At 44.3% G+C, this 22,715-nt stretch overlaps 3 protein-coding genes across 4 annotated transcripts; 2 read left to right on the top strand and 1 right to left on the bottom strand.

The window, feature by feature from the left end:
• Window positions 1-1,545: 1,545 nt before the first annotated feature.
• mbpa (myelin basic protein a) lies at window positions 1,546-8,983 on the top strand. 2 transcript variants are annotated; one of them, XM_079176678.1, is made up of 6 exons: window positions 1,546-1,729; window positions 3,566-3,661; window positions 4,112-4,138; window positions 5,795-5,815; window positions 7,239-7,322; window positions 7,880-8,983. In XM_079176678.1, the coding sequence occupies exons 1-6, from the start codon at window positions 1,625-1,627 to the stop codon at window positions 7,928-7,930; spliced, it is 384 nt and encodes a 127-aa protein (XP_079032804.1). In that variant the 5' UTR covers window positions 1,546-1,624; the 3' UTR covers window positions 7,931-8,983. The 2 variants fall into 2 exon arrangements, with proteins under 2 accessions (XP_079032804.1, XP_079032805.1); XM_079176679.1 differs by lacking the exon at window positions 5,795-5,815.
• Window positions 8,984-10,785: 1,802 nt separating this feature from the next.
• zbtb22a (zinc finger and BTB domain containing 22a) lies at window positions 10,786-15,596 on the bottom strand. Its single transcript, XM_079176507.1, has 4 exons — window positions 15,214-15,596; window positions 13,754-13,951; window positions 12,868-13,645; window positions 10,786-12,547 (listed from the first exon to the last, which is right to left on the bottom strand). The coding sequence occupies exons 2-4, from the start codon at window positions 13,937-13,939 to the stop codon at window positions 11,439-11,441; spliced, it is 2,073 nt and encodes a 690-aa protein (XP_079032633.1). The 5' UTR covers window positions 13,940-13,951; window positions 15,214-15,596; the 3' UTR covers window positions 10,786-11,438.
• A 379-nt stretch (window positions 15,597-15,975) lies between these two features.
• scn1bb (sodium channel, voltage-gated, type I, beta b) lies at window positions 15,976-22,703 on the top strand. The gene is made up of 6 exons (XM_079175721.1): window positions 15,976-17,006; window positions 17,106-17,269; window positions 18,034-18,271; window positions 18,943-19,084; window positions 21,083-21,157; window positions 22,246-22,703. Exons 1-5 carry the CDS (start codon window positions 16,958-16,960, stop codon window positions 21,150-21,152), a joined length of 663 nt encoding a protein of 220 aa, XP_079031847.1. The 5' UTR covers window positions 15,976-16,957; the 3' UTR covers window positions 21,153-21,157; window positions 22,246-22,703.
• Window positions 22,704-22,715: the final 12 nt, after the last annotated feature.

Below are 22,715 nucleotides of genomic sequence, written 5' to 3' on the forward strand. Positions count from 1 at the left end.
TTGACTAAATAATCTCCACTCGTTTAGCCCATTTTAGAGTGCATAATGTTGACCGTTAACTCTAACTGGGGATCTTTAGGGGGCGATAGCAGATCAACAGTATATGCCACATATTAGTGTCGGACATCATCTAAAAGCTGGGAACCTGAAGAATAGTTTAGCTCAGCAGTGTGTGTCTGTTTTTGTTATCCACCGAATCACATTTTAAAAAGTTTAGACTGTATAAGGGGCTTAGAACAATATGATGGAAGTGTATGATGGCCATTTTTTATCTGAAATCCCTTCAAAATATAACATTAGGACACTATTACCTCAAGGAACCCCAGAGAAAAGAAATCCATGCTGTGATTTGGTATCAAAACTTTTCCTTCTGTAAGAATTGTTTGTTTCGGCAATTGGATGGCGAACACTTCAGTTCTGGAAGTTGCTCAGAAACCCACTTTATTGTCAATACACCTAGAAAATCCATACATCCTCTGAATCCACTAGTTGTCTAGTTTGAAGTTTCTTGAGCTGCGGTTATCCTGGAGGTCACAACAGGTCATTTTTATCCCATCGTGCCTTTTTTTAATTTAAAGTTTTTAAAAATGACAAAAAGACAATGAAGTCTAAGCTTTGCAGTCATACCCAATTTATGCAATTTCATGTCTGTTGGTATTATCATAAAGTAGGCATGTCCGTAAAGGGAAGATTCATGGGTATCCAGAGAACCAGTTTTTCCCTCACCAGAATGGAGCATAACTTTGGGGCGTTATTTAGCCTTGTTCCCGACAAGCTAGCGTGACATTGTTGGTACCAACATTGACTTGCTACAGCCTCTTAAAGACAGCAGAGGGTAGCCCATTGCATTCCAGTTTGGTAAAATCTGTAAGTTAAATATTCAACCTGTAAAGCTCCATTAGCCATAAACCTCTGTCATAGCTGGAACTGTTTAGATTTTAATGGTTTCAATATGAAAACACAAACATTCACAAAATCCAAACATGCAAAGTCACCACAAGTTTATTGTATCAGACACAGATACTTGGCCCGTGTCCACAGGTTTCCACACAAGAAGCTTTTCTTGTCTTCCAGGCCTCTCCTTATGTTAAACTGGGTGACTGTACATCCAATTTAAACACCATCCATTGAGAGGATATATGAGGCTGATTCAACAATGGCCCCACAGAGTTGCGGGGCTGCTTTGCATCAGGGTGTGAGTGCAGACTCAGAGATAACCCTTGTTGTCCCTGAGGCCGGGGTGAAGCAGATGGGGGGGGAGAGGAACAATGGCCCTGGCCCATGCAGAGGGCGGCAGTGACTGACACAGCCACTGAAGCCCCGAAGAATGCCTGGAGCCGAGCCAGAGCCATGGACCTCACTGGTCAGCAGCATCATCCAGCAGCATCCCCCCCCCCCCCCCCCTCCCACCACACCTGACCCTCCTCATGTCCCATGGTGCCCTGCGACCGGAGGGGGCGACACCTTCAAAGACGGCCCCCCTGGCGCGTCAGAGAACCAGCGAGCCACCCTGAAGGAGCAGCAGAGCCGAGTGTTTGGCACTGTGGGCTGAGGACCGGCTTGGAAGAGGACTACTGAGTAGACAGCGAGAGGACGACCCCACCCAACCTCAGCAACCACCGGCATGGCGACAGCGAGCACCTCAGGGCAGAGCAGGAAAAAGAAGAACCCCGGTCTCATGGATCAGATTACAAAGTTCTTTGGAGGAGACAAAAAGAAACGGAGCAAGGTGAGCGTCCATGCATCTGCATCAAAAGGATGGTTCTGGGTGTTTCTTCTTCCAGAACTTCTCTGCTTCTTAAAACTTTAACTTAATGTTAGAACCTCATTGCACTGCAATACTGCGCTGCACTTGTTTTTTGTTCTTTGAACATTTGTTAGTAATTCAAGAGAGAATCATTTATAGTCATCCACAATATTAAAGAATTAAGAAAAGCAATGAAAAGATACATTTTTATAGATTATCCACTGGGTTTGTAGACATTTAAGTAGCAGGGAAATGTTCACAACCCATTAAGAAATACACAGAAAACAAATCTAAATCAGGGTTTGCAGTAGACAGCACATCTCTTATCTCCTTCAGCTCTACTCCAAAGCTTCCAGGAGACTTTTAATAAAAATCAATGAGAAATGTTGACAGTAGTTGCTTGAAGGAGCGAGGAGCCCTGATGGCTCACTGACACAGACGCTCCTTAGTTGAGATTTGTATCGGCGATTGCCTTATTTTGGGCCTGAGTTTTAATATTGAGGCAGAAGTCCACCAGGCCTGCACTATATTTTGTGAGAAACATGATGATTTCAATGTCATTGAAAAAAATGAATTCATGTTCAGAGCAGTTTTTTTTATGGCTGGAAGATTTATTTCCTTTTGCCAACCGAGCTCACCTGTGCTCTTATCTTGTCTCTTCCAATTTGTAAGTAAACTTACACAGTGCACTAGGTTAAAGAAACAATGTTTGTAATGTCAGCCTGGCCCTGAGCTGCAAATAGAAGAAAAAACTCTTTCAACTTCAAGCCTGGACTCTCTGTGATGGGAGGGGCCCTACTCGGCAGTCAGGTCTCATGCAGCACCGCGCTCCTTTTCATCTGACATCCAAGTCTCTCCGGTTTTGTGGATTTGTATGCGCCCTTATTATTGTCTGAGCTTGGATCTTTTCCCTCAGATGTTGCAGGCTTTCTGTCCTGCACCAAAATAAAGCCACACAGATGGGTATCTATGAAAGGTATCTTTTTAGGCTGAAGCAGAACATAGTACAACAAATACACGTGAATCAGAGGAAGAGACATTAATGTATTTTGTTGTCAGACTGCACAGAGACAGTCAGGTGTGTGAGACTGTTCTGGAGGTTGTGTGTCAGCCAGCTACTGATGAACCTGATATCACACTATAGTCGACTACTCTCCTTCACTCTGTAAACCTTTCATACTTTTTCCTTCTAGTATTTTAATTGCCTCTAATTGATTCAATTTGCAGATTTCTTGTCATCTCACATGATTGCAATCCTGTTTCTCTGTATATTGTGAGATGTGAAATTGCTATAATTACTGTAATTATAACATTAGGAGGTACGGTGCATCCTGGACCGATTTATGGCAAGATGACTGACTGTCTTTTCAAGCTCACACCACGCTACTCCCTCATGATTCATAAAGAAATACTTGACAATGCTGTTGAGTATTCATGGCGCTTAAAGTCGAGATGAAATGAAAAATGCCTATTTTGACCCTTTTAGATCACATCCCCAGGTCACTTTCTTTGTAATTTCATATCAAAATGTAATCATCTTTTACTTCTAAATAATAAAGAAATATGACGTACGCTTACGTAAACCAGTGCCGGCCAATTTCAACCAATAACATTTTGCAAAATCCATCCATAAATCAATCTGCAGCTTTTAGCAACAAGTGAGGTGTGTGTGGATCCACAGTCCTCTGTAGGATTTGATTTAAATCCCTCATGTAATTGTACAACATATTCTGTTTCACTTAGATTTTGTTCCAATTTGGTTCCACAGTAGCATTTACCAAACAGATGCAGTTACTTGACCCCTGTTGATCCTCACAGGGTTCGTTCCGGGGTCACCTGGCCACCTCACCGCAGCAAACCTCCGCTCGCCGCCGGACCAATGAAAATGCTGTGGTGCATTTCTTCAGGAGCTTCGTGAGTTTCTTTTGATTAAATGGTTTCATGTTGTGCATAAAGTCAGCTTTGTTGCGCCATGCTAACATCCTCGGGTTTAGTCACATTTTGTATTCAGTTTTAAAATGTTCATGTATTACTCTGAGACTGCTACGATTGGCATAAGCCACAACACAGAACAAAATCATTTTCCTCCAACTTATACCGCACGAGTGTCTTCTTTCAATTTACTTTGGCTCAGACTCTTGGCATCAATAGAGCGGCAGCGTTTTCAAAGCTAAACTGCTTCCCTCGGCTCCCTCACTGATTGCAAAGCTGCATGACTCCTTCATTTACATACAGATACAGATGAAAAATAAAAACAGGAAGAGGGGGAAGTTTCAATCAGCAGCTCAAACATTTGTTGATTTCAAAACAGTGATTGTTGTTCTATCAGTCACTCTGTTGTTGTTGTTGCTTGGTGTCTCTCAGGTGTCCTCTCCTCGTCCTAAATCCAGGGTGAGTCTCATTTTCTTCACAACATCTGTTCTGTTGATCATTCCAGAGGTGTAGCCGCAGGGTGAAGATGCAGAGATGCATTGATCATTCACTTCTGGTCACTTTTTTAGACGTGACATTCCTTCTCTATTTTGCTCGCCATCATATTTCTCAACATCCAATTTCAACTGCATGTTTTGAATGATGTTTTGTTTTCAGCGTTTTAGTCGATATCCACTTAGGGTTTCATTGGATACCTTTGAGCCATTATGTGTGGGAGTTTATAACTTCGGCACCACCCAGTGGGAGCATCACATTAGATGTCAGACAGCATCGCAAGCCGCTAGCCCCGCCCCCGAGTGGATCCGACCCGAACACACTTCAGACAACAAATGAAGTAGTGCACTAATGCTCACCGCCATTGTCGTGTCAAAAACTCATGCCATCAAAATCATTTATGCTCGATGTGCAGTGAGCTAAATGGCAATGGCAGCATGCTAACATGTTCACAATGGCAGCATGCTAACATGTTCACAATGGCAGCATGCTAACATGTTCACAATGGCAGCATGCTAACATGTTCACAGTGACACAGCTAACATGCTGGTGTTCAGCAGGTGTAATGCATGCTCACAATCTTGTGTGTTAGCATGCTAACATTTGCTAATGAGCGCTAAATCCTATAGCCTAACACTGTTAGCGCAATTACAGCGAGTGATTGGAACGTCATCAGTTTTTCTTTGACATAAACCAAAGTATTGGACAAACTGACATTTTGAACAGATGACGGCGCTAGAAGGAGTTTCCAGGGATCACTGAACTCATCAGGGTTCATCCTGTAGGGAAAATGAACTTTAAATGTAAAGGCATTTACACAAAAACGAGAAATAATGGTTTGCGAATATTTCGTATTAAAACTATTTATGAACGGACGGCTGCAAAACACTTGAAACCAGTACAAAAAAGTGTACAAAAGTACAGCAAAATAAGTAAAAGTTGACTTATTTTACTGTACTTTTGTTACGTAACTTACATAGTACTTATTTGAATCCAAACCACGATCTTTTCTCAACCCTGACCAAGTAATTTTGTTTTCTAAACCTAAAGTCATTTCGTTTCAATCCACTACTTTGCAGTAGTGCAGTTTGGCCCGTCTGAAGCACTAATGGTAGTATTAGCCACTGATTACGCCCGTTCACGTCACCCTGTTGGTGACACGAAATAAAAAGTCAGGAGAGTTTCATCCTCCGGGGACCATGAATGTCTGTACCAAATTTAATTTACAATACATTCTAAAGTTGTTAAGGTATTTCACACCGCTAGCGTGGCTAACATTTCTACACACTCTTAAGATGGAGATGGAGGGGAGTGTTAGGGGGGACGCTTCATTTTAAGGGGTCACAAACCAAAAATGTTGGGGACCACTGGGGTCGACTCCAGAGTGAGTTGGCTGAATGCATTTAAAAAAGAAAAGAGGAAAAGAAAGTGTCAACCTATGTTGGTGATCATCAGTGAGCACCCATTTTTTACTCTAATATACCACCACATCGCTGCTAATCTTGCCATTTAATATCTTTAACTGGATGATTCTCAGATGAGGCAGACACAGGTTCCACTACAGTCCGCTCACTGTATCTCATCTCATCATGTCACTGTCTGTTTCTTTTTCATGTCCAGTGGAGAGACGTCCTGGGCTTGGTACGTCACAACTTCCCTTCTCGAATCGAACAAAAGCCCCATTTCTGACCTCACCTCTTTGTGTGTGTGTGATTGTGTATGCGCGCAACGATCCCATTTAAGTCCGTCTGTAGAGAGCTCTTCGTCTGCAGCGCACCCGTTACCTAACCCCCACGCTCGTCCTGTCTCTCTCACCACTGTGTGCTTTTTCCTCCTTGAAGAGGAATATCTTTTAAACCCGAGCGCATCGATTCAAGACGTGTACAAAAAGCTGATTCGCCAGCATCTGCATACAGCAGCTGGAAGGCCAAGCTCACTCTTGACGGGTGTCACGGGAAAATCCCTCTCATTCGGTTGATCAGTCAAAGAGAGTATTGGCTCATTGGTAAATTCATGACGTTGCAATAAATTCTTCTTTGCTTCAATCCAGAGCGAATCGCTGCCTCTGGATGACTTTGAAACCGCTCGACTATTTATGAACCACAACCGGTAAACATTTTCTCTCAGGACCTCTTGGCCTGCATCCTCCTCCTCCTCCTCCTCCTCCTCCTCCCTCACACCTCTATTTCTCTGTAACACCTCCACCCTCTGTGCCAATAGATGACTCACCGATCCATCTGTTGTGGCTTCCCACCTTCTTTGTGTCCTCCCATCTGTCAGGCGACCCTGGGACAGCCATGTCATATGTGTGTGTGATTGGACGGTGATTAAGGACCCGTGTCCTCTGTGCGGGTCAGTTCAACGCTGACCTCACCTCGTCCTTGTCGTCCATTTTCTTTCCCCCCCTGAAGGTTGCCGTTATCCGAGTCTGGTTCCTGTCACGTCTTCATGTCCGTCCGTCCGCCCCCCCCACCCAACGACTCGAACATATTATTCTCTCACAATAACGGATGGAAGAACAGGGAGCACTGCTTCTTCCACTTCACACTGCTGCTGCTGTTGCAGAGAAACCACAGACCTGCCGTCTGTGTTTGACTCAAATATAACTTCTAAAATTATGACAAAAAAACACCTGTTCCACCTTTATTGTCCACAAAGGAAATTCAGCTTGTAGCAAAGCACATTTAAAACTCAGTCGAAACACCAAAAGGTTCATCTTAATTCAATTGCATAGGATGGATGGTACACAAAGCAAGTTTTTTCTTCATTTTTGAAATACTTTATATTTGTGGATATATGTTTTTTTTTAATTCAACAGCAATAATTGTGCCCCCTGTAAGATTTTTAAACAGTTGTTTTTTTTGGCCTTTGGTCAAAAAGTAGTGGGACGTCTCCGATTGCTCTGATGAGACAAAATGTGTCTCATCTTGAAAGAGAAGAAGGCCATCAATGTAAAGTGAATTAAAACGTCTGGTTTAAAGGTTACGCAATGACAGAGCAGCAAACGTGCTTTTAGGCCCTGCTTCCAGGTCTCCATCTATGCTTACAGAGCGTCTTTTTCTAGGCCTCGTCGCCGCGTGCCGAGAGCACAAAGTCGCCGGTCAGGAGACGCAGAGATCAAAGCACACTGTCCAAGATCTTCAACCTGGTGAGCTTACTGCACGTTCGCCCCCCCTTGTTTCACTCAAATATACTTCCTGTTTCTACCTGCAAGACTGGGCTTCATAAAACACTGTTTCCTGTCTGTGTTTGCCCTAAAATGCAACAGTGATGCTCTCACCAAAGACCAGTGAGTAATGAATAAATACAGTATAATGATTCACCATTTCAGTTTCATTCATCAGCACGCTTTCACAGCAGCCTGTCATCATAATAAACTAACCAGCTTAAGGAGCGACATTTCTCATTTTCGCAGTGACACCGACACGTAAACCCAGATATTGCATTTCTCACACAACTGTTCATTCATTTCTGCAAATACCCTCCACTTCGACTTTTGTAAGGGGTTCATTTTCAGTGTGGATGATCTCCTAGAAATCCCAATAAATGTGAAAATGTCGACAATCAAATCTCTCGTGAAGTTTCCGCACAGCTCGAACTGAAAATGACTTCGCCCCAGATTGCTCTTAATAGATGCCATCTCTGGGGATAGAAAACACACTTTTCTCTCAACCACCTCCTCCTCCCCCTCCTTCTTCTCTCCAGGGAGAAACCAAGTCCCGTCCACCCCCAAAACGCTGGAGCACCATCTTCTAAGCTCTCCGCCGAGGACCAGGCCGCAGATCCGACGCCGACGGGACGAGATGAAGGAGGGGAGCAAGCGGCGGACTCACAACCTCAAGAAATGCTAACCCACTAACACAAACCCTCCTGTGTGTTTCGACGGTGACATTGACAGAGTGTTTGCAAGTGGTCACCAGGCCTGTCTCTGTTCTAATCCTACTTCCACGGATATAGCTCGTCTCGCTGTTTAGAAGAGGTTTGGTCATGCTTTTAGTAAAACATCCCCCATCCCTCGGTTATCTTGGTCCAATGGTGCTAGTGTCCAGCTGTCCCCGGCAGATGTTTGCTTTTTATATTTGTCTCCCGTCGCGTGCATTTTGTAGACGAGTGGCACGTTTGTGTGTCTCGCTGCTTTGTATAAACCCGACTCACACCCCAAATTCCACACGTGAAACCTAAGCGGAGAGTGGTCTGTTTGTGCTCGAGTGGATCGTATGTCGCAAAGCATTTGAAAACACAACTGGAAACCTGCAGTATATGAACTCTAATATTATCTTAATGCAACTGTATTTGTTTCATTGTGCCTTAGTGTAATTAATGAAGATGTACAGTATGATGTCATTCCAAAAACAAATGAATGAAAATGCCCTTTTCAAATGCACTGTTCCATAACCAAAGAATGCTCTCTTTTCTATACCTTTTGCATGGATCTCGTTTATTGTGAGTTATCTGGTTGCTTCTTAAATTAGGTTTGAGGTTTTAACGACAGACAGTTGGTTTTATCTGATGGTCAGACAGTAAGTGGTTCAAAGGTTTAAGGCAGAAGCCCCCGAGGTGGGAGGAGGAGTACTGAATGTTGAATTCAATTGTTCTGACACGTGATTTAATTTTGTTCTAAATGACATCGCCACTCTCATTTGTACATGCTCTGTTTGTACGTTCACTTTAACGGGATGGTCAGTACTGTAAAGGTGTTGTTGTTTTTTGCTGATGTGGTGTTGCTACAGGAGTGTTGTTTCCTTTGTTCAGCCTAACTAAAAATAAACATGTTATGTCTTCTCTCAGCTATTAAATGTTTTGAAATCGGGACAATGTTGCTGTCTTCATTGGATCATACTTACATTTCTTTTCCCTTTTTACGGATCTTTTAAGCCAAAATAGAATGAGACACATTTACTGTATGTCTCATTCACTTTTAGTTAGCCTTGGCTGGACACAGAAGACGATTAGCTTAGCTTAGCATTAAGAATACAAACACTGGACAAATCTGCCAAGTATCACATTAGTAACTTGTTTGTTAGCCGTACAAGAACCAAAGTGTAAAAACTAAGATTTGGAGTTGAGCCAGGCCAGCTGTCTTTATGCTAAGCTAGCCTAACCCACTACTGGCTGCAGCCCTTTTATACCACACAGACTTGAGGTGTGTCGAGCTTCTCTTTGCAAGAACTTCCCAAAATGTTGAACTATTCCTTTAAAGTTGCAATGTTAAAAATCTTGACAGAATTTAAGTTTCAAACATCCCAAAAAATGAGCTATCAATATGAACAGAATGCGAAGACGTTAAAGTTTTGACGTCATGTCAAAGACGTCTATGTATTGTGTTGCATGAGCATGCTAACCAGTTAGCCCCGGCCCGTCCCGTCTTGTAGTACCACTTGTACCTCGAGAGGTGCTGTAGAGTCCAACATGTCCTCAGTCCAACATGAGAGGACGAAGAAGTAGAGCTGCCCAGAGGGCTTGTCATTAGTACATCCGTGGTCCAAGTATGTTTTGATAGTTTTATTCCGATAAATCCAAAGTGGCAAAAATTAGAAAACAGTTCGCACCCTCGCCTTGTCTTCCCGCTTTGGAATTCCCCATTTCTTTTAACTGATGACTGTACATTTACAGTGTATGGACCGAGTATTCGAGGTGAAATGCTTTAACATTACAAGAAACACTCAGTTTGACCCTATAAATCAGGGGTGTCAAACTCATTTTCACTCTGGGCCACATCAGCATCATGGTTGCCCTGCTCACAAGGGGAGCGGCTGTTGCCGGACCTTCCTCTGACTTTTACATTATTTTTTTTTACTTTTTTTTTTTTTTGCTCTCGGATTCGCGGGCCACATAAAATGGTGTTTGACACCCCTGCTATAAATGGTACATTGATGTTTGTAACCATGACGACAGCAGAGACTGCAACCGGCTTCAAGGTTTACTGAGCAGCTGAATAATTGAAGAGGGAAACAGAAAGTGTGTATGTATTAGCCCCAAACTCAACCCATGATCCATAACTGAGCACTCACACACACTCTCGAAAAATCCTCTGGAGGCCAATCATCCACCTCCGGCGGTAATCCCTGTGTCAAAGTGTTGTACGAACTGAAAACAAATTTCAATCTCATTTAAGTCCAGCTGTACATTTTGTCCTGCAGTAACACCGAACAAGGATGATGCTCGGAGGTGGGGAAACCAATGTTTCACATCATTAGACATAATGCTGAGATCGAACTTTTCAAGGACATCTGCCGCTAGGATCACAATTAGCAAGGAGCTCCATCTGCCCTGCTTGCAATGTTCCTGCGATAATTGGCTCGGCGGCACGAAACCCAGGCAACTTCTCTGTATTTGACGCATTTTAGCATTCACAGCAACAACTAAATATACCGCAAGGCTTCGAGTATGGTTTGCCCCAGGCAGCACTGATTCTGTTCACAGAGACGTCTAGTAGAACAATTGCCCCACAAATGTATTAAAGCTTTCTTACTTACTTTGATAGAAACAATGTCAACTATCTGTTGTGTAATTCCCCATTCTGTGTCCTAATTTCACTGGCTACATATGGAGTGCATTACAGTATGTGATACATGTGTTCCTCATGATACAGTTGCTCTTTGGTGATGGTCACAACCTCATGTTTGCCATTGACGGCAATGTCTAAGGGCTGCCTAAATACACCCGATTACATTAAATGAGTCCCATTCACTGGCTCATCATCTTTCAGCGTCTCTGGGTCTTTAATGGAATTGATGGAGGATGCTTCCTTCAAACACAGTGAGGAGCTTTTGTACAGTTCGATCACAGGAAAGGGATTCTGTAGCGTTGAGCAAGAGAGACCTCTGGTGCTTCACCGTTGTGCTGCAAAGGGACCGTTCTGAAATGATCCAATGAGCATAATCATTTAGAAAAATCTAAAATGCCGTTATTACCACATATACTGAGATTTCCTTCCTTTATATAGTTTGAAGAGACATCAATGTGTCGCAGAAAAAAAAATTTTATGCCCTTGTATTTATTTTCTAATTCAGATAAATAGCAAATAATTTATGTGCAAAATACAAATTAACTTTAATTGGACCCAAGAGGTACATTTACAACACATATGTACAGTTTACAGCATCACTTAACAAGAACTGAGGCTATGTGGCACTGCACACATTAAAAAGGGCCACTTGATAAAAGCATAGGATTGTTCCTTTTTTTTTTTGTCAAAACATCCATGGCATGAAAAGAACAGTCATCGTGTGTATTTGTGCGCACGCCGTTTACACGTTAACGTTTAATTTCCGCTAAAGCTCTCACTCGCCTCCTCTTTAAAAACATGACTACCGGCGTCCAAGTTTTGCGACTGAGTTCTGAGCTCGTCCACAATCCCAGACACGCTGCCCAGGAGGCCACGCATCCCGTCCTCCATCTCCCCGCGAAAATCCACCTCCTCGACTTTCACATGTCCTCCCGTCGCGAGAAAAGCCTCGCCGTCCTCAAATCCATAACCGAAGCTGCCGTCGACGTCGGCTGCAGGTGCGCTCTCGTTGTTGCCGTTGGCTGAGGAGCTGGAGGCGAGTCTCTCACATCGGACCTGATGCCTGAGGAAGCTGTCCCTCCAAATGACTTTCTTCCCACACAGGCCACACTCGTAGGGCCGCAGTCCTCCGTGAGTCTTAAGGTGCTTGGTCAGATGGTGCTTCATCTTGAAGGACTTTGTGCAAACGGGACAGCCGAAGGGCCGTAGGTTGAGGTGCTGCATCTTCACGTGCCGGTCACGCATGCTCTTCAGGGTGTAGGCTTTGCCGCAGTGGCAGAAGTGGACTTTGCCCGTGTAGGGGGCGCCGGCGAGGGACACCGAGGAGGACGAAGACGGCGTCGGGGGCGAAGAGGGCGGTGGAAATGCAGCAGACGATGGAGACAGGAGGCGGCTTGAGGTGGGGGTCGACGAGCTACCCTGTCCCGCGCTGGTGGAGGGCCAGCTCACCTCTGACCCCGCCATGGTGAAGTCGGGGGACACGGGCACTAAAGGCCTCTGGGAAACCTGTCCCGTGCCATCTTGGATCTCGTCATATGTGCCTCGGCTAAACGTCCCTTCCGAGAAACATTGAAAGTCCGCGTCCTCCTCGTCACCTTCATCCTCGTCTTTACTGCAGCTGCCGCCCCCTCCGTCCTGAGGCCTCTGCTCTTGTTGAGACCAGGGACCCGTCTGCCACTGCGGCCGGGCTGAGACCGGACAGGCGGGGCCCGGAACTCCTTCACCCGTTTGGCAAGCATGAACGCCGGGCAGGTCTGAGGAGGGGTCTCTTCCCGCCAAACTTCTCTGCACTTTGTCCTTGATCTCCTCCACACTCGCCTTCCCCGTGGCTTGTCCTACACTCTCATCTGAAACTGGGCGGAAGTCTGCAGAATAAATATAGAAACAAAGATCAAAGCCACACACAGCACAAGGAGAAGTAACACGTGTAACGCATATAGGAACAGACACACTATAAGGCTGTGTATCTCATCTCAATACCTTTGTAGGTGACACTGGACTAAATGTGCCCGTCAGCATCAAAATCTCGAAACCAATGCCTAAATAAGTTCACGTGTCTACCACACAAGTGACCTAGTTTGAGGAAGTGACCCTCTTTCCTACGGCAAAATTCCTCTTAGGTAAAGAACTCAATGTATGTTAGAATTATTTGTGGTTGAAGTGAAATGAGGTCTTTGTATCGTACCGCAGTGCCCCATTTGTGCAAAGCCCCCCTTCTTCTCCACCGCTGCTTCTCCGACTCCCTCGTCTGCCTCAATCTCTCTTCTCTCCTTCCTCCTCTTCTCTTGTGTCTCGTCACTGTCCCCGATCTCTCTATTCTTATCAAGCAGCCTGTCGCTGCTCGGCGGCACTCCCCGCTGTTGAAACCTGACCTTCTGCTTTAGCGCCTCGCCACTGGGGAACCCCCCGTGGTACCGGCCATTGTAGCCCAGTCCATCGTGAGCAAAGTGGCTGGTTTTGGTGTGGCCCGATACCCACGCCTCCTCGCAGATGGCGTAATCACCCTCCGCATAGCCAGCCAGGGCGTCCAGCTGGGAGTCGGCCAAGTGCTGGGCCGATGAGGGCCGTGGTCGCCCCCATCTGGGGAACTGCTGCGGACGTCTCCACGTGGCTAAGGGGGGCAGGGCATCCGGCTTCCTCTCCTTCCTTCTTCCCTCCCTTTCCAGGTACAAGCAGTCGGTGCTGCTCGGGGACTGCTGGCGGGACGCGGTGCCGGGGTGAGCTGTGGCGGCGGCGGCCTCCCCAGGGCTGACTTCTGCTGAGGGCCGGGGCCTCTTCAGGATCTCCGTGCATTTGTCCACGATGTGCCACATCTGGAGGAAACTGGCCACGGTGACGTAGTTCACGATGTCATCGTGCACGATGCTCAGCTGGCCCGTGTAGGCCGAGCTCAGCACACTCTCGAAGGCCACCGGGTCCATAACCGAGGGCAGGGAAACAGTCGTAACATTCTTCAGCAACACCTGTCGAGTGACAGCAGAGAAGACGTACTGAGTTTTTGAAATATTGGGGCTGAGTGAAAGCATCGACACTTTATTGTAAATGAATGGATCTGACCCGCCCTGGCCCACCTGGTCGTGAAAGTAAGGCGAGGATGCAGCGAGCACACAGCGGTGGGCCCTGAACACTTGCCCCTGCACCTGGATGGAGAGGTCACACAGTCTTCCTTCCTCTCGCTGGCGGTTCAGATTGTCCAAGACGGCAGCACGGGCACCGGGGAAGCACACCTGGACAGTCAAACCAGCTGGAGCATCCATGGTCTCACAAATCTATAGAGAAGAATAACACTTTACAAAGTGCAAATCGATTATTTCCCTCTATTGTAGTTTTTATGGTTACTTATCTATACATCTGTTCTTCCCTTTGCTGCTGTTACACTTTCCTTGGTTGTGGTATAACGTTTATCTTCAGTGTTTATTTTTTGTTGGGTATAATATTTTGAGGAATGTGTCCTTTGTATCGAGGAACGTTTAAATTACAATATGTGTTGATGACCATAATGTATGATTTAAAACGTACCGTGCAGTGATTTTATTTATTGATCTTAAAACATTTACAATACAAGTACATGCACATCTAAGCATGTTACTGAAGACAACAGGACAACACAAAGGACAGGAATAGAAGGCAGATCCAAGACAGAACTCAACAAAATGGAAAACAATAGCAGTGACATCGACATTTAAACGACAATAAACTGACAGTTTCTTCATTGCAACATTCTCAGTGAGGTGAATGTATTTTATCTCGACAGTAATTACATTCCCGCAGAGCTTAAATAATTAGTTAACTAATCAATTAGTTGATCAAGAGAAAGTTCTTCTGAAACTATTTTAATAATGGAGTAATTGCATTTCCAAGCAAATATAAAACTAAACTGACTGGATTCAGCCTTGCAGAAGTGAATATTTACTGCTTTAGACTGTCTTATATGAAAGTATGTTGAATCATTTTGTTATTTGGATAAAACGAGTATTATCAAATTGATGGTTTTCCCAAGTAACACTAACAATCCCTAAACATATTCAGCTCACTGTCAAACAAACACAAAAAGCAGTAAATCCTCACAACTGTGAAGCTGGAACAGTAGCTTGAAAACAAACCTTAACAATTAATTCATCGCCCTTTAAAATGCTTTAATTGTAAATTACTTTTTAATTACTTGTCAATCGACCGTGTAGCTAACGTTTAACATAATTGATCGATCGTTTGAGCCTCGTCCTCAGATGGGCAGGCTGTCGATAAAGATATTGATTTGTGATCAGAAGTACAGGAGCTTCCACCTGATGACCACTACCACATGTACTGTTAGCTCGCTAATGTTAGCTACTGTGAGCGCTCACATGGTCCGTCACATAAACGGTTGTCGTTAAAAAAAAAAACACTATTACCAACATGTAATGTTGGTCAAGGTGTGCATTCGCTCATGTCTGCTCATTCCTGCGTTAGCGTGTAAAGTGAGCTGACCAGCGATCACTGGTTAGCTCACACGTCAGCTAGCTAGCAGTTAACGTTAGCTTCGTTACTTTACCTTTGATATGTCGGTATGTCGAACTTTTTTTACTTTTATAGAGAGCGTCGCTGGCTATTTGCAGCACAACATTATTATTCACGAATTCCGGGCACAAAATGACGCTACCGTCGCTCGTTTGTGTAAAAAATAAAAATAAAAGCAAGCTCGTAAATGCTAACAGCAGCTTGCCCGTAGGCGTAGCTGATGCTAGCTGGTTGACAAAACAGCATCGGCACTCCTCACACACAACGTGAGTGGGTGTTTGGTGTTAGAGTTGAATTGTTGTGAAATGTCACCACACTGGTCAGCAGCTAAAACCCGCGCTTCAGCTGCATTATTATCTAATAATTATAAAAGCTGAACCCACAACTGCATGGGCAGTTATTGAACGTTATTGACTGATACGGCGTTAAATGACCATGTTGACAGAGAGAGATGGACATTAGCATAACTAACCCCGCCCACTGGAGCTCAGTTAAAGGGCCAGTTCACCCTAATAGCAACCACCCCAACTGTTAAAGCCCTTTGTTGCTCATTAAACGCGCTATAAACGCTCAGTGAAGCCCCTGCGGTGGCCCCTCGGACAGCGCTAAGCTAGTTTCAGTTTAAAAACAGCGGGGCAGAAGCTCAAACAGTCGTCACATACTGGTTCTGCTCAGCCACGCACGCACGGACGTTTTTTTTTTTTTTTACCGCAGTGCATCTGCAGCTTCCTGAGATGAGCGACAGAGGTGCCGCTGTGGCGCAGGAAGAAAGGCGCACCGTTAACAGGCACAGGACGCATCTAATAGATTAGCTTCTCTATTTTTTGCGAGGGTTCGCGTCTTTTCACGCAGTTTTATCCGCAATGCATGCACGAGCGAAGCATCTATTCTACGAGCGCGGGGGTCAGTAGATAGGTGAACATACAAAGTGTCTCCATCATTCAGCTGTCATCGCAGGGGAGGACAGGATTGTTTTCTTCTTCTTCTTCTTCTTCTTCTCCGAGGAGACGACTCGAGGAGAGGATGCCTCTATTTCAGGACAGTAGGCTCTGATTTCGGTGATCCGATTAAGGATAAGAATTGGGCGTTAGATCGGTCTGTATTTAATAGGCCTATTGGTAGCGCGTAGCCTGTAAAAGGTAGCCATTTCTGATCACAGAGCATGCAAAACCATTGTATATGCACTGGCGTGTGAGTGTATTGCAGACGTCCAGTCAGTAGCTTGCGTGTGGCACCTTATACAAACACACCTAATCTGTGTGCATACCCTGCAGTTGTGCCAACACAAGAAAAGCAGAGCATGTGGCCCCAGGCAGGTCTAATGGTTGCTCTGTGCATCTCACTTTAAGACCTCAGGGGAAAAGAAGATAATTAAATCTCAGGCTGTTGATCTGGGTGAACACAGAGTCAGATATCCGGATTGTTTCATATGCTGCTGGATAATTAAAAGCAGAAAAGAAACCACCACTGGCATGCACCAGTTATAGAGAGACAGTAGGGGGCTGTGTCTAAAGCATCAATAATTTGTTGGTAAAAACAAAAATTCTGCAGCCAATAGGGTGTAACTGTTGCTGGCTTTACAATGCATGTTTAGCTGACGCAGTAACTGCCTCCGTTCAATAACAACAACATCTGAGGTCAGTTTACAAGTCTCATGACAATCATTTAAATTTCCAACAAGTCTTTTGGAGCTCCACACCAGGAGTGCAGCTGTTAAAGTTGGAACTTTATTTAAGGCTCCTCGTCACATAAAACAGCTCCTCCAACATCCGGTTGACATGGCAGTATCAAACCTACTGCTCCTTGCTCTCCTCTGCAGCATGTTTGGTGAGTTGAGCCGATTACCTGCGGCCTTCGTGATGTGTTGCTGCATTGTGTTGTAGCCAAAGTAGTGAGTGTTTGTCTTTTCTTTTTCTTTTTTTGCAGCATACTGCCGTGGGGCCTGTGCAGAGCCGGACTCTGACACGGAGGCGGTCGCCGGCAAGGGCTTCAAACTGGGCTGCCTCTCCTGCAAGAGGAGGAGTGAGGTGACGGGGACCGCCACCATCGAATGGTACTTCAGGGGGAAAGGAGAGGCCGACTTTTATCGCGTGAGTGTGCAAATCATCCGCCGGAGAATTTCTTAGTCTGGTGCCGGCACAAAATCTAACTGACGCAGCACATTGTGGAGTACAGGAAGCATTTGTCCTTCCAAAGGAGTTTAAGTCGTGCGAGCATCCTTAAAATCCCACTTGTCCTAGGCCCCTTTCCTTAAGACAGTCCACACCCAAGCTTCCCCCTCCCCCCTCCCCCTCTCTCACACACACACACACACACACACACACACACACACCCTCCATCGCATCATAGTGCCCAGTGCCGAGGTCATGGTGAGAGTCGGAGGCAATCGATCGTTGGACGTTACACCAGAGGGATCATTAAAGCTCCAGAGATGACGCGCGGCCGTGTTGACCTCGTCCTCTGTTTGCCACCGGAGTGCAAAGCTGCGCTAATGTTGCTTCATATATAAATCCATGGTTGTTGTCGAATAAAATATATCATCAAGCTTGAGGATCTGGATTTTTGTGATGCATTTCAGGTGACCTTTTTTTGTCTTAATGCTCCTTCATGTGGCAATAAAACACACGTGTGTAATGTATCAATATAGATAGATACATAAAGACAGATACAGACACTTCAGGCTCCCGAATATGATGGGATCTGTTACTTGCGCTTTGTACTCGTTTTGTTGTTCTTTTTGTGATCACCATAGCACTGAAGGAACACAATTTCATTCACAATACCCAAACCTCATATATGTATGTATATGTCACAGCAGCATTTCTGACTAACCCTGATGTCTCTGTGGCACCAGATCTACACCTACTCCGACCAGGGCCCAAACATCGAGAGCGACAACTTCATGGATCGCGTGGATTGGAACGGAAGTAAGAGGAGCCCCGACATCCAAGACGCGTCCATATACCTGCTCAACGTCACCTTCAACGACTCGGGCACCTACCAATGCTTCTTCAACCGCATCCTCTTCTACGACAACTACGAGTACAGCACCACCGTCACCAAGGTGGTCCACCTCACCGTGGTCGCTAAAGGTAGGCCATCAGCTGTCAGCGCTCTGCTGGACGACGGTTTGGTCTGCGATATGAGAGCAGATTGCATCACCAGCAGGATCTGTGTGCATGCCCTCGATCCCGTCTCTGCACCACGAGCAGGAAGCATCCCGCCCCCGTTGACAGTAATAGACTCTTTGCTCATTCAGCACATTGGTCATATTATGTGCAGTTTCCCTATGAAATCATACCGTCAGCATATGCTCTAAAAATACATTACATTGTTAGTTAACTGCGCGGAGCATATAAGACCTCCATTTACGGAGGAGCAAGGCGATGGTGCCTTTTAATTTGATGCAAATTATGTGAGTTCACCATAAACGGTCAATGTAAGGGTAAGTTAAGTGCATTACTAAAAATGTGAGTTATGGAGTTTGAGATTTTGAAAAAATTATATGTTTGTTATAGATTCAGGATTAAAACTCAACCGTTTCAGATGACTATGATTCACAGGCAGCCTGTACAAAATCTCCTGAACAATAAGAAATCAGGAAGAATATCGTTTTTTCCTCTTTAAATGTGTCTCTATACAGACTTACTCTTATGGAATGAAATGCCATCATTGGCTCATTGGAAATTTTTCAAATACGGGCTGAATTTCAGTTTTTCGGTGTTCGTCTGATTTCTTGATTTCCTGGCTTTCATGTGTGCAGCCACCAGAGGGACGGCGTCCATCGTGTCCGAGGTCATGATGTACGTGACCATCATTGGCTTGCAGGTCTGGCTCCTCATAGAGATGATATACTGCTACAGGAAAATATCAGCAGCTGGGGAAGAAGCATTACGAGAAGCAGCGTAAGTGTTTTTTTACTGCGTACATCTGTGCGCACATATCAAACTCACAACATGTGAAAACCTTGTAACTCCAGTTTTGGCGATTTGAGTTTTATTGAAGGATTTTACAGTGCTTTTTTAAAATCTATTTTGGTATAGATGAGGCGATTCTTTCTTTGAGTAATACAAATGACTTTAGCCAAAAATGTGCAATTACATATAATTGTCAGTTCTTGAAAAGCAGACACTTTGGAGATACAAGGTTTTTATCCAAATAACAATGAAACCTTATATAAGTATGTGTGTTGTTGAGCCCAAACAAAGTGCTGGATTTTTAAGGCAAACGCCTGCATGGATATTTAAGAGTAAAAAAAAAATCCAGTTACGATATATCACAGCATAAACATATTTAAAGATGTTTAGCTAAGGTAGGCCTGCTGAGCGCTTCAGTTTACTCTTCACTATGTAATGGAAGCACTGTTTCTAAATGACCTGAAATATATCTTAAGCACTTCCATTCTGCAATTTATTCTTACTTATTGACCAGCATGTATGCTGATACTGATATATCGGTCGGGCTCGAAAGCGTGCAAAGCTTGAAACAACACACAACTGGAGTAAGACCCGGTTACATGAGCATTTAAAACGCTGACATCTTGGCCCCAAAATCACTTAATTCCAATAGAACCACCGTGATCTGTAGATTTACTCTCGGGGTCGATGTAAAATTCCCCAATTTTTTTGTGAAGACTTTGATTTTGTGGACGTTAACTTGCAAAATCTGCGCGAACAGGGTCGGAGAGGACGTTTTGCTAGCTTATCAGCTTAACCGAGTGCTGTAGGAAAACACGCTTAAACGTCAATGGGTTTTTTGAATGGGTTTTTGGTAAGTTGCCTGAAATAAGGTCTGTGGTTAACACAAGCTTAAGCCATTTTAACGTTTTTAAAGCTTTTATGTGTCTTAAAAATGGCAGTTGCTAACAAGTGGCTAAATGAGAACAAAACGTCATTATGCCGTTGAGTAAACCTTTACAGTATCATTACTCGCACTCATGCAACCCTGGTGTAGTTCTTTTACAGCCTATCTTCAGCTTTTTGACAAGAGAACCAGTGCGATGCTAACTTCCTGGTTGGACCACAACCCATCCAAGCAGCACTCTAGCTTTACTTTTCTTTAACCCTCAGTCTGTCTATTCCATTAAAGAGTAATGGTTTGTCGACAGTTTCGAGGAGTCGATGGTACAAATATGTCTCTTGAGTACATGTTGATTTATTATCCTGTTAGCGGGTGAGCTAAAGAGATAACCGACAGCTTGCTTAACTGACAGTTAGCAAGCTTGTTGGCGGGAACGTTTTCTTTTTTTCACCACTTCAATAACTTCAGTGAATGAAATACAAAATAATAATAATATTGATTGAATAATAGAAAAAAACTTGATGAGTTATTGTTTGTGACTACCAGTAGTGATTTGCCAGCTTGTTAGCAGTTAGCTCAGCTTTAGCGGCAAGCTTCGAAGGAAATATTTCCTTCTGGTGTGACTGGGCCTTTACTCTAAAAAGCAACTCCATAACTTGCTAATATGTTCAAAATAACAATACATTATGCTTTGAAAAGTGTGTATTTCCCCATGAATACTGCCATATGTTATTCATGCTGTATTGCTGAAGTCACACCTATAATTTGAAACTTTTACCTTGTTTCATCCTCTCTTTGGTTCATGTTCCTCTCCTCTACTTTATACCCGTTATCTTCCAGCACTTATCTAGTTTGTGTCTTATCACTTGTGTGTCTCTTTGTCTCACGCTCCCTCTGTCTATTTGTCATGTTTTTGTCCCATCCTGTCATCCTCCTCCCTAGTAAAAACCAAAACCTTCCTCCTGTAAGTCAAAAAAAGGAACAAAAATCTGTCATAGCTGTGATATTTTTTTGTTTTTTGCATTTTTCACCCAATTCACTGTGCTAAAATTAAAAGTTTGACCTTGTTTCACAACATTGTTTTATTCTCATTTTCCTCCTAGAAATGCTGAATATTTAGCGATAGCCTCGGAAGGTAAAGATAACTGTGCAGGGGTGCAGGTCGGAGAATAGCACAGGTATGTTTGTGAAAGTGCATGTCAGCAGTATTATTCCCAGATACACTGAGTCCAATTCTTTCTAAACCCACTTCCTTTTTCTTCAATCAGTTTTGTGATTTAAATAATAATTTTGCCTATTTTAGACAGTATAGACCAGTGGTCCCCAAACTACGGCCCGCGGGCCGGATGCGGCCCGCCTCCACATTTGGTCCGGCCCCCTGAACAATACCAGAGACGCATTATGATTTTTTTTCAGTCTGCACAATTAATCGAATTTTAATCAGCCAACCACCAGGGGGCGAACGAGATGAGAGCTGTCATGCGCGCACCCTGTAGAAGTAGAAGAGTAGAAGAAGTAGAAGAGACGGGAGCTTGTATCGCGCACGGCGGTGTTCCGCCCCGATCCGCGTGCACGATGCAACGGTCGCTCACCTGCGAGTGGCACGCGAGTAGCACCCCCCCCCCCCCCCCCCCCCCCCCCGCGCGCACGACGCAACAGTCGCTCACCTGCGAGTAGCACCCCCCCCCCCCACCCCCCCCCCCATGATCGGGCCCTAGGTCAAACGATATGTTCAGTGATGTGGCCCTCACAGGAAAAAGTTTGGGGACCCCTGGTATAGACTATGTTGGACATAAGCCCATTTGCTATTTGTGCCGAGTGTAAAACTAGACTAATGTTTAATTTTGACACCTCTGTATTTTAACACATAAAGCCAACAAGATTTAACGTGTTAATTTGTGAACTTTGGCGTGATGCTAGGCAGATTTTACATTTGGACAGAGCCAGGCAGCCTTTATGCTAAGCTAAGCTAACACGTTGCTGGGCTCAGCTTCAGATTGACCGTACAGTGAATATATCTGAAGAGATCTCTTGGCTAGATTAGAAGTTAAATAAATTGATATCTGTCTTATATTTCTGCAAGGCATCACAAAAATAGTCAGCACCAAAACTCTTGATTCTGAGCTAGTATTATAAAGTGAATACCCAGCTTTTGATGTTCATTTCAGAGGTTCTAGTGTTTATTAATGATCTGGATTTCCTGTAAACACAGTGGTTTTGAATCAGTGCCATTACATCCATTAATGTCTGTTGTCTTTGTCTTCAGGCTTCTCGCGTGGACTGAAAACATCCTTCCACCCTCTGACCTGCATGTAGACAACTTCATATCAAGCCTCTATTTTCCCTTTTCCTTGACAAAACTCACACATGGATATGACGTACAAAGAGAGCATGGTACCAGCACTGTATATAGTCTTCTGCGCCACAAAAGCATGTTCTGCACTTATTCGAGAAACCCATTATGCATTAATGAGCCACATTGTCCACAGCATATACTGTCCATACAATATTTCTTTAAGTATATGTAGTCACACATTCATATCAAACGTCAGTGGTACTATGGGCGCCTCTTGGACCCCCCGAGGATGATTGTGGAAGAAAGCTTTGTACTAAATCATCGCCACCTCATGTATAAATAATGCGACACACACAACATGTATGGAAATGTAATAAAATATAAATAGAATGTGATGGACTACGATAGTTTCCAGTTGCTTGTTGTACATTTCAATGGAA

This window comes from Pholis gunnellus, assembly GCF_910591455.1.
Source record: "Pholis gunnellus genome assembly, chromosome: 16".
NCBI lineage: Eukaryota > Metazoa > Chordata > Actinopteri > Perciformes > Pholidae > Pholis > Pholis gunnellus.